At 37.9% G+C, this 12,431-nt stretch overlaps 1 protein-coding gene across 2 annotated transcripts; it reads left to right on the forward strand.

Annotated features, from left to right (window-relative positions):
- Nucleotides 1-762: 762 nt before the first annotated feature.
- Nucleotides 763-12,184, forward strand: LOC103718191 (RNA-binding (RRM/RBD/RNP motifs) family protein). 2 transcript variants are annotated; one of them, XR_005514917.3, is made up of 3 exons: nucleotides 763-1,007; nucleotides 1,366-3,450; nucleotides 11,390-12,184. XR_005514917.3 is itself a non-coding variant. In XM_039133798.3 (2 exons), exon 2 carries the CDS (start codon nucleotides 1,422-1,424, stop codon nucleotides 3,312-3,314), a length of 1,893 nt encoding a protein of 630 aa, XP_038989726.2. In that variant the 5' UTR covers nucleotides 764-1,007; nucleotides 1,366-1,421; the 3' UTR covers nucleotides 3,315-3,700. The 2 variants fall into 2 exon arrangements, 1 of the variants encoding a protein (XP_038989726.2); XM_039133798.3 differs by lacking the exon at nucleotides 11,390-12,184 and having other exon boundaries at nucleotides 764-1,007; nucleotides 1,366-3,700.
- Nucleotides 12,185-12,431: the final 247 nt, after the last annotated feature.

Here is a 12,431-nt window from a genome sequence, read left to right on the forward strand (position 1 = left end):
TGATGACTAGAGATTGGTGGTCCAAAGTTTTTATCAACATCTGCTTGTGTATGCAAAAGTATTATGAGTTTATATTATGACTTGAGAGGTTTGATCACCTAAAAAGATAGCATCATAGATTGCCTTCATATCAGGGGCTGCACTTATATTTTTATTTTTATTTTATTTATCTGCATGCTTATTTATCTATTTGCTTGTTATCTTCAAGCAACATCGTGTGTAGACACTTTTCCATCCAAAAATGCATATGGAATCTGTGCTTTTTAATCATTTTCTTGTTTATTAGCTTTGCGCTGCAAAAGCAAATCATTAACTAAAGTTGTTTATATAGGATAGAACAGTATTGGACAATTTTAAGTAAGATAATTCCGGCAAAGTTGTCCAAAAAAGATTGTAGGTGCTTTCTACTTTTTCGGGCAACAATAGCATGAAAGCTTAAAAATCCCTTTGAGAAATAAACATGTCATTCATGTGAATCCAAAGTTCATATGTCCCAAAACATGCTAATGGTATGTAGTCACAAGTTTAAGTTGCAAATAAAATCTCTTTGTTAGAATTTGGAGAATTAAGAATATTTTTGCCCATGAACCCTTTCTAATAATAAATAAATAAATAAGTATTGACTCATGAGTGGAACTGATGAAGCGGGTTCAGGTTTGGTTTGATTTGGTTGGATCTTGGACTCGGACCGGTCCAACAAAACCGGTTGATTCATAACCCTAGAGGATATAAAAACGGGTGGGGTGGAGCCATCGGACCTTCCAACCTCTCTTCTCTCCATTCCCCTTCCAAGTCAAAAGAGAACAAAGAGAAAAGAAGGCGAGACAGCGGCATCCGCTAAACCCCAAATCTGTGCGTCGGCCGCCGCCGGACGGATCCGGCCATCTCTCGAGAAAAGAAAAACAAGAAGGCAAGAAGACGAAAAATAGGGAAAAAAAGAAGAAGAAAGATAGAGACGAGAGAGAGAGAGAGAGAGAGAGGCAATTTTTCATCAAGAACTTCAATAGGTATATGATTCCCATAATGCCCCACCCATCATTGTTCTAACTTTAGAAATCTCAAATCAATCGACTACCTTCTTGGCCTTTTTCTCCTGCAATTTTATTGTGTCGATTTTGTTGTTTTATTAGTCTGAATGCTATTGTTTTCGCTTATGTTACTCGATTTCTTTCCTTTAATGTTTGTGGTATTATTTTTAAACTTATTTAGCTGTTTTCTTTTGCTTTTTGGCCAATTATTGTTTTGGTTATGCTGTACATATGAGATGTTGTTAGCTAGATGGATTTATTATATCTGAAATAGTGGATATACTGTTAATTCCGTTGAACTCTCGATTAAAAGGAAAAAATTATTGGGTATTATCAGGTAGGGTTTCGGAGATTTCGTTTACCAGTTGATTTTTTCTGGACGGTATAGTGTTTATGGATCCTATGATGGAAGAGCAGTTGGATTATGGGGATGAGGAGTATGGGGGAAGCCAGAAATTGCAGTACCAGGGGAGTGGAGGAGCGATCCCGGCAATTGCAGAGGAGGAGATGATGGGGGAGGATGATGAGTATGATGATCTCTATAATGATGTCAACATTGGTGAGGATTTCATGCAGACCATGCAGCAAAGGCGCGAGCCACCTGTTTCTCTCGGCAATGGTGGATTACTTAACCAGAAGACAGATGGCCCTGGTTCAGCCACTCCCCAGATGGGAGGCCAGGCCAGTGTGAGCATCGCAGGACTTGGGGAGGAAGGGAAGGAGCTGAAGCCTGCTTATGGGCCCCTGGAAACTGAGCAGAAGTCTGGTGGGTTGCTCGCTAGAAAGGGATTGGAAGAGGGGAGTGGTGATTTTCCTGAAGGGTTTTCTCATCAAGGAAGTAAGGCTCCAGAGACTGTCCAAGAGAGTTATGTAGGGAATGCTGGGTTTCATGGAAATTCTGCAGCACCTTCGCCACCAAAACCTGGTATGGATCCCAAGTATGCTGGTGGGCCTTTGTCACTGCCATCAGATTCGGCGAGAAGTGGTGTCAGGAACCCCCAGCCGGTGCCTGTGAATCAGGCAGTAACAACTGCCGCATACCATGTGGTGATGAATGATAATTCAAGGTCAGGAATGGGATTGGTGGGTAATGATGGCCCAGCCATGCTCGTTGTGGGGGACCTGCACTGGTGGACAACTGATGCTCAGCTTGAGAGTGTGATGTCGCAGTATGGGAGGGTGAAGGAGATCAAGTTCTTTGAAGAGAGAGCTAGTGGGAAGTCGAAGGGTTACTGTCAGGTTGAGTTCTATGATGCTACAGCTGCAGCTGCCTGTAAGGAAGGAATGTATGGTCATGCTTTTAATGGGCGAACTTGTGTGGTGGAATATGCTTCTCCTCAGATTTTGAAGCAGATGGGTGCAACTTATACGAGCAGACAATCTCAAGCACAACCTCAGCAACAGGGAAGGAGGCAGATGAATAGTGGGATGGGTAGAGGTGGTGGATGGGGTGGTCGAGGTGGACAGGGACCGCCCAACAGGGGTCAAGGCAATGCTGGGCCCATGAGGGGAAGGGGAGCTATGGGTGCAAAAGGAATGGGGGGGCCTGGTGGTGGATTTGGGACTGGGGCCACTGGTGGCCCATATGGGCCTGCAGGAGGGATGATGCACCCGCAGGGAATGATGGGTGCAGCATTTGACCCGACATACATGGGTGGAGGCGGCCCTTATGGAGGCTTTTCTGGTCCTGCTTTTCCTGGGATGATGCCTCCTTTCCAAGCAGTGAGCAGTGTTGGCCTTCCCGGAGTGGCACCTCATGTTAACCCAGCTTTCTTTGGCCGTGGGATGTCTGGAAATGCAATGGGAATGATGGGTGGCAATGGGATGGAAGGGCATTCTGCAGGGATGTGGACTGATATGGGCATAGGTGGGTGGACAGGGGAGGATCATGGAAGAAGGACAAGGGAATCAAGTTATGGTGGTGATGATGTTGCTGCTGACTATGGCTATGGGGAGGTGAACAATGAGAGAGTTGAGAGATCAAATGCATCTCGAGAGAAGGAAAGAGGTTCAGAGCGGGACTGGTCAGGGAGCTCTGAGAGGAGGTATCGTGATGAGAGGGAAAAAGAGCGGGACAGGTCTGATAAGGAACGATACAGGGAGGAGAAAGACAGGTATATGGACCATAGGCAGAGGGATAGAGATTGGGATAACGAAGGTGACTGGGATGGAGGGCATTCTTCTTCCAGGTCTCGAAACAAGTCACGGACGGTGCAAGAAGAATATTACAGGTCTCACTCTAGGGATGCGGACTATGGAAAAAGACGTCGCCTACCTTCGGATTGAAGGATGTTTTCAAAGAACTGATGACGGCAACTGGTTTCATATTCCTGGGGTCAATCTTGGGTGCTGACTGCTGCTTGCCACTACTCTCGCTGCTAATGGTTGGTACCGCATGCAGGCTAGCCCCTGGGATGAAAAAGTAAGTTAATGATAGTGGTATAGAAGGAAGACTGTCTACTTTTATGTTTGCTTATATCAGAACATTCTTCGCTGCAACAATTAACATCCATGTGCGTAAGACAATTAATAGTATTTCTTAGCCTTTTGAACCTTCCAGAGGTTGGCCGTAACTGGCTACGACTTTGCCAGAGTTCTTTTATCTTGAATAATTACTATATAAAACACATGACTTGGTGTTTATAATATCCTTTTACTAATGGTGTCGTGAATGTGTGATGATACGATTACCTTTCTTTACTTATTTTCTTCCATACTCAGGTGAACCGTCAGGTCCACTTTGTACACTCATGCTGTAGCATGAAGTTAAAACTATTTTAAGTTCAACTTGGTAGTTATTCATGATGGTTTCTGACAATCAACTGTTTTTATACTGTTAGATATTTTTTTAATTGCGAATCGGCGAAAGATTTACATCAGACAAAACTGATTGTTTATTACCTGAATCCTTGAATATGTATCTGTACTGACACATGCATCCGTACAGATATGTATCTGTGCTGACATTGTTCTATAATATGTTTTCATGTGCATGTCTGCATAGATTGTTTGGTTTATTTTGTTATGGTTTTCTGCTATTACTGATTTAACTTATGTTTGTGTTCATTCTACAATTAATTGTTGGAATAACTGGAAAGCATTTCATCTTTTTAACTTTCGATGTGTTCTTTTTATTGCCTGTTTAACATAATGATTAAACCTTTTTAGGCATCCAATACCCTGTTGTGCTGTATTCTTGAAGAAGATTACTGCCATGTTATGACTTAGATGTTTCCGGGACAGCTTAGCCTTTGTTCTTGTCATTAAAATTTTAGAGGACCACTGAAGGACCAATTTTCTGTTTTGCCTTGCATTGGTATTAATACATGCCCAGAGTTTGCATATATGTACATCCGAGAAATTGCTTAGCTGGCATTTTTTTTTCCTGTGGGTCAAATATTCCAGGGAAACCCGATGTGTCTAACATTAGGTCTTGTCTATGAGAATATTTGCAGAGTAATTGCTCGTAGATTTATAGTTTCTTATTTTATTGTCACAGTGGTTTTGTTTGGTTTCTGTAGTTTATCAGTATGCTGTGGAAATTAGTGATATTTTTGGTTTGATACTATTTATCTTGTTTATGTATTTTTTCCATTTCCTTAAATGGTACTTATGAGATTATATAGATAGTAATGGATTGCTTTAAGAAACAAGTAAAATGCAGCTTGATCTTTCCTTGTTGACATTTCTTGCTGCAGAATGTCTATTGTCAACTATGACTAGAAATATGTAAGATTAAATTCTCTTTTTAAATTATGTTTTTAAATTTTTTGTGTGTATATGTAAGATTAAATTTTGTTTTTAAATTGTGTACATATGTATATATGCATATATATATATATATGTGTGTGTGTGTGTGTGTGTGTATATATATATATATATATATATATATATATATATATATGTAGGTACATATATGTGTGTGTATATATATGGGTAGAGCTAATATATAGGCGCTCACACAACAACCCACATAAGGTAGGTCCTGACCTTATGATTGGGGGCCAAGTACTAATGATTTGAGCCATTGGATGTGATTTAATATCCCTAACTGCTTACTATTGAAAATTGTGTGATTTGAAGATCCTTACCCTATATATCATTCGTGCATCCAGTGATCAATAATGGACAATTTAAATAATAAAAATAATGTATATTTTTGCTCACTAGATGTATAGGCTAAGGATTGCCGAAGCATATGGTCTATTGACAGTAAACAATTTAAAGATAGTTGGTCACATCCAACGGCTCGAATCATTGGTCCTAGGCCCCCAATCATTGAGTTAGGACCGACCTTATTTGAATGTTCTATGGGTTCCCACAGAACAATCAAATAAGTTGATATATATATATATACCTTTTTTTCTTTTAGCAATAAGTTGAGATTTATGTTGCATTGGTGACTTTTGGAGTTGTACTTTATTATTTATACTATCAATGGAAAAATTAATTTGCATTTTACTGTTTCTTTATCCTAACATGCTTTGTACTATGTGCATAGGAGACAATTTTATCAAGTTTTTTTTTTTTTGACAAGGAAGCAAGAATATTTCAAGTTACATGCTGTGTTATATGGTTAGGATATGCTTAATTTAAATATCCTTTTTAGAAATAAAAAAAGATTCCACATACTTCCTTGATGCACGGGCTGCTTGAGGGGTTTCTTTAAAAGGATGAGGGAAACGAATTTTCTTCTTGGTTTCCTCCTCCTCCTCCTCCTCCTCCTCCTTTTCCTCCTCCTTCTTCCAGGGTGAAGGTTGTTTTCTTAATTATGGGTGGTTAGACGTAGAGTTTATGATGTTGATGTTTCTGTACAAGAGTGGATGGATTTGAGTGCTTACTGATTGATGGTGTTTTTTGATGTTGAAGTTATTGTATGAAGAATGGACTTTGATCTTATGAATTTTTGTGCTAATCCATTATGCTTTATGGATGTTCTTATACATATGTGTAAAACTATAAGAAGGATATATTTAACTATAACTGTATACAAGCTGTACTGCATCCTATTTTTTTAAAAGATTGCCATATCTATGTATCTGTATTGTGTTATATCCATATCTTTTTCATTTGTTCATGCCTCATAGTTTTTAAAGTTCTACTAAAAATATGCAACCCCGTGTTTAGAAAATCCACTCCTATCATCCTTATTGTCGGCACAATTTTGTACGTTTGCCTTTTTCACCCAAGATCAATCAGGGCATTACCTTAATATGCTGGTCTTTTGTGCACCAACAGTGCTATCTTGACGCTGCTGAAACCAAACTTAAAGAGATCTTTTTTCCCATATTGTCGAAATTTCCATAAAGTTATGACTTTATCAAGCGAATGAATTTAATGCTTGCTGTGCTGTAGGTAGATGATACTTGCTGCTTATCTTCATTAAGAACCCACCAACTATCCCATGGATCAGGTTTCCAGAGATTTATACTGGACTATTGGTTCGTCTGACTGTTTCATTAGATGTAAAAAGGGGTTTTTTTCTTGTCGTTCATGTGGCTGTTGTCCTTCCATATGGCTGGATGCTTGATTTTTTCATTTCTGACAGGAGGCATGTGTCACGGATTTGTGACACGTCTTTGGTGTTCTTGTCCTTTTGCCAAATCGATCTTGAATAGTTTCCTTCAGTTTCATACAATAGTTTGACAATGGTCATCCTGTTTTTAATATCTTTCTCTCCAACTTGTAGTCAAAAGTGGTTGGAAGATTATCAGGTAAATTGCATTTTCAAATCTCTTTTTTCTTACAACATGCCTCAAGGTCATGTTCTTCAGCTCCTCTTTGTTTAGCCTTCATTTTAGATTCTTGATTCCTTCCTTGGTGGAGCATCTTTTGGCCTTTGCGAGACATGCTGACAAACAAAATAATTTTCCTTAATTTAAACTCACCTCTATTCCCATCGTTTTGGTTTTATACTTCATCTGTCTGTTTTAGCAGCAACAACAATGACAAAAATATGTACCAGGAAGCATACTTTAACAAATATTCTTCCTTGTTCATGTAGTGTGTCAATATTATCTAGAAATTTGAATGATTTAAAGTTGAATTAGATGGCCATTGAATGTTAGGAATCTTATTGCAAGAGTTTGGAAATAGCGATATAGACACATGCCAATGTGACTAAGAAATGCTTAGAGAATATGGACAAGTTGAAATTGATTTTCATATATGTTTCTCTTTGGATAATGTAATTGTAGATGTAAACATAGTGGAGGTGTAAACATAGTTGCATGAGGTTTTAACCTAGGACGTTTTATTAAGATACTCCCTTAAATATGAGATCAACAGTCAGGTATTGTATCTTCATTGAAGGCAATCTACCAACATTGAAAATTGAAAAATAAAGTGTGATTGCAAGATTTGACATAGTGACTAAGGGTCATGCTCATATTGCAAAGTGTATGCTTCAAGGATTTGTATGAACTAACAATGATGTTCTATGATTGTTGGCAACTATTTGCTGAGTCAATGATCCAATTCTTTGAGTGGATTAGGCATGGAGAGGTTGATTATCATGTTGAAAGAGAGTTGGATGAAATAGTTACTTCTATGTAAGATATGTAATCAATTAGTGAGCTTTTTGACCAATCCTCATATATATTCTCAAGTCTCAACACTAGTTTGTTGATTATGTTGCTCGTGGAAGATACATGGGTTTTAAAACTCGATCTTGGTTTCACTTTTGGTTTTGATCCTCTTGATAAACATGTCGGATTTGGTTGTTTCCATGGTTTTAGTTGTTTTGCTCGGAGTTTCAAAGTTTGGCTCAAAAAATCTAGAACAAAATCCAAGAAAAAATAGAAAATATTAGGAGATTAATAAAAGAAATCAAGGCAAGTTATTTCACATCATTTTGTTATATTTTGGTCTAGGATGATAATTTAAGTCAGGTATATCAGGATGAAACTAAACTATATGAAGCTAAATGCATTAATTATATCACATAAATATATCGATCTATTGAGGATGAGTATCAGAAATTGCCTAATTATGTTTCAAGTGCTGTTTCTCCAGCACTAACTTCTTAGCCTTCGGAAATAGAAGGAGAAAGGGCTCTCTTATCTCCTATTCGTTTGAGCCATTCATTACAGTGGTGCAGCCGGGAAGGCAGCTTAGCACTCTAGTCCTTTTGAGTTAGGAATTGTACCATGGGCAGGCAGTACAAACTGAAAAATGTGCAAGAGTACAAAATTAGTTACGTCTACCAAATTAGTACCACATAGTGCTGTGAGGTAGATCACACAAATAATGATGGTTATTGCCATCATTATCATGACATGGGTGAGAATATTCACGGGGTTGAGAATAGTCATGAGAGAGCTCACTACCTGAACATGGATGTTATCATGTCATCATAGGGCAACATGTACTCTTGCTGCAATTGTGTGGCTGCACTTGGTAAGTCATGAAAGTTCCAAGTATGCACCTTTTGTGAGCGCTATAGCAACTTCCTGAACTTCCTAGAGAGGCCAACTTGGAATATACGTGGCTTTGGCTCAAATGGTCATTAGGATCGGGTGCATTGTGGTGTCTCACGTGGCTTGCATATGTATGTTCCGCATGTGCTTCTCTCATGCCTCAAGATGTAAGACTGATGCTCTCAATATTTATGTCTCCTGATATGTTGAGTAATGAAATCCAAGATCGAATTAGAGCACCATCGCCTTCACTTGAGCCTGCAATTGTTGCACTGCCAACATAACTATCACCAGAAGTAGGCTAATGTGACCATGTTCTTGTGTGTGCTCTTGTCAAACTAATCTCTGGTCTTACATTGTGTCACACTATTTCTAGCTTTGTTTATTCCTTCAGATTGCTGTCAGGGATCAGAGTTGAAAGAGATAGAGGTGTTCAACAACTTGTCCTTAGGGTGGGAGAGGGATGAATAATGTCCATCGCATCTTCCACTAGCTAACTTTCAAACAAGAAACAAGTGGGTGACACTGAGGTGACATCAACAGCCCTTTGTTGCCTCGCAAGATTCTGTAAAATGAGAAAAGGCCTTCTATTTGTTCCCAGATAGAAGTAAAATTTCGCATTGAATAGTTTCAGCAACTTTTGCTGGTTTTGGCTGAAACTGCTAATACTAGCAAAACATAATCGACACTAGCTAAAACTGGCCGAAATAAAAAAAAAAATCGCTTAGTTTCAGTGAATACTGATTAATTTCAGCTGAAATTTCAATATTTGATCTTAAGGAATATTATCGTCATATTTGTATTTTTACTATGGGCTCGAAAATGTTGTATTGTGGTTTAGTAGACATTATATTGGCTATTGGAGCAAGAGTAATATGCATGGGCAAATCCATTTTATTTATGTCTGAGAGAGGTGGGGTGCATGTCATTGCCTAAATATGAGAGATGTTGTGTGTGTGTAGAGAGGAGGGGGGGGGGGGGGGGGGGAGCTTTGAGACCAATCAAACCATAGCCTCTTCTTTTTGGTTATCCTTTGCCTACTCTTTTCTTGTAGCACTGATATCTCAAGGAAAACAAGAACTATAACTAAAGCCATGCTCCCTCAAGGCCAGTTCTATGAATCCTTATTCATCGCTAGTTCCTTCTAAGGGCTTTTTCTGGTGTAATTGGAGGATTTTTGGAATCTTTCTCGCATGTTGTATTAAAGTTAGCTTGGGATTGTCCTCTTTCATTTAACTTTGGTACAAGGTTTTAAGGGCCATGAACTAGTATTGTCTTTGCCCGCCACTGGCATAGTGCATGTTATGCTGTGCTGTGCTGTGCTAGTTCTTGGCAGAGACTAGCAAAAATTGGCAACATACACTGGCATGCAGCCTTGCCAGTTACCACATGTTGGTCTGGCATGGTATATGCCATATGGTATGGACACGCACACCTAGCTATGCTTTCACACGCTCAATCACCTCTCCTCAGAAACTTCTTGAATTGTAATAAAATGATTAGTAAAAGATGGAGAAACATGGGGTGCTTCCAAAGTAATTGAGGTTTATGATCTCATCTTTTCAATTGGAAGGATGTAATTTTACAGTGTTTAACAATTTTTGTTTTTTCAATTCAGCTTCTTGAAGTTAGCATGGAATGATAGAATAACTGTTTTCATCTCCTTGAGTCTGAAAAAAGATCCTCTTTTAAAATGGGCAAACGATGATCGTAAGAACTAGATTGTTTAAAAACATAAAAATATGATTTTTAGTTTCATAAAAGGTATAACCCATTGCAAAAGTGACCAATTATTTGAGGCTCCTAGCAGTTCTGATTTTACACGCACCACGAATATCCAATATTCTATATATTTTCAATTGATAGTTTGAAGTAATTTGTTTCCATGGTTGTACATAATATATATTCCTATCTTATTAGAATTGAATTTTCATTCACTGCTTTTATTTCTTGAAGATCGGGATCCATTTCCTAATTGAATTATTTGACCTACCTAATTGATTTGTGATAAGATCTTTTTTTTGAAACTTAAGTGATGAAATCCCAGAAATCTTTTGGTTTATTTTGAATTGGAAAGACTTAGAAACCAGATGTATAGGTGAAATTGGTAGGTTATGGTTTTGTATCTCAGGTCCTGTTTACTGCAAGGAATCAAAGCTGGGAACCTCATGTTCCCTAAGACTAGGAAGCATGATCCCTTGATATTCTTACTTCCGAGTTTCTGGTGTGGGTTTCCAATAGCACCTTTAGTATAAAGGTCCCTGCTTCTGAGACATGTACACTTTGATGCTCAGTAGGTATTTGTCTAAATGACCAGGATGCATCCAAATTCTTCAGAATTGCAGTTTGTTGATGAACTTATGTCTTGGTGTATTAATGTTTATTAGTGGTGGTTAGCTTAGGACACACGGTGTATTGTTTGATTAGTTTCAGCTGAGTTATTCGTTACTTCCATTGGAAGATAATAAGTACCAATATTGTGCCTGGGCCAAATTAATTCCATATCCTCTTTTCAGTCCTTGGAGAGTCAGCCATTTAAATTATCAGTTGTTAGGTTTTACTTGGATTAACTGTTGCAGTAACAATTTAATGTTCTTATAAGTGGAATTTTCCTTTGGGCTTTTCAAAATTATATTAGTTGCCTAAAGATGTAGAATTTATAGGTTGGAAGCCATTTTTTTCTGTTTATAGGGGATTTACCACATCAATTGTCTGGTGCATGTAGAATAATCCATGAATTGCATAGATGGCCAGAAGGCATGTATATCAAATGTTATTATCCAGATGTTGTTGATTGCTTCTTAGCGTAGGTTTTGACAATGTTTTTCAGTGTAATGGCAGAGATGTTTCATCATCAAATCATATAATAGGCTTTTTATTTTTCCCTTCTTTCAAGGTCAATTCTGTTTCAAGTTTTGACATGGTTTTTCCTTTTATCATCAGTTCAAGGAAGACACCACTGGTCAAATTTGATACTTGACTGCTAATGGAGCTTATTAAATCAGTCCTAGATGAAATTAAATACATGTTGGTGTATTCAATAGCTACATAAGGTGGATGGTTTCTAATTTTATTGTTGCTATTTGGAGCACGGGCTGAGGAGACAACATTCATTCCTGTAGGCATAGCTTGTGTCACTAGGATATGTGGCTTCTAGTTGTATTCAAAACCTCATGACATTTCAGCCATGACTGCATTTGTATTCTTGGAAGATAGTTTCTCTACATGCTCAAATTGTAAATTATGTAAAATTCTGTAACCAGCATAGTATGAAAAAAATCTGGGTTTGGAGTTGTATCATTTTGGGATTTTGGGTATTTAGTTGTGTCTGGAGTTCTATATGCAAATCCCAGTTGCATTGTACATCAGGTAGGAGTCACCTGGATGCCACTATGGGAGCATGTGGCTGACATTTGGCTTGTTTGGTGGTTTTTCCACTACTCAACTCTTCTATTTCTATGTTGATTAGGGTCCATTTCTGAAAATATTTTTGTATATTTGACCCTCAACCAAACATCATTTGTCAAGCAAGTTCTTGCTCATAATACAGTGTAACAGGGAGAATACCCTATGATTTGTAATTGCAGATAAGCTTTTATTTTTTATTTTTTTTATATCCTCCCCCCTTCCAAGTGATTTGCACTTGCTCATGTATTAAAATTGCTTCTAATTGATTTTTTAACATTTGAAACACTTGATGTAGCAAAAAAAACACTTGGTTTTTGTTAAACCATGCCATTCGATTTTTTTTTGAAATGGATATGCATTATCTGTTTTGTACTTTGCGTGACGTTCAATATCAAAAACTTTTGAATATGAAATTCTAAAAGATTTTGGCTGCAAGAAAATGCAACATCCAGCCGTTACATGGGTCTACTTCCTTTTGGGTATCTGTGTATTCGAACCTTTTATTATGAATGCTTGTCAAGATGATGTTTCTTTCTTTGTCCTATATGTTGTATTATGCTCTGTATCAATCTGGAAG

Source organism: Phoenix dactylifera, chromosome 4 (genome assembly GCF_051530095.1).
Source record: "Phoenix dactylifera cultivar Ajwa chromosome 4, Ajwa_hap1_PhDact_Kaust_v1.1, whole genome shotgun sequence".
In the NCBI taxonomy this organism is placed as follows: Eukaryota; Viridiplantae; Streptophyta; class Magnoliopsida; order Arecales; family Arecaceae; genus Phoenix; species Phoenix dactylifera.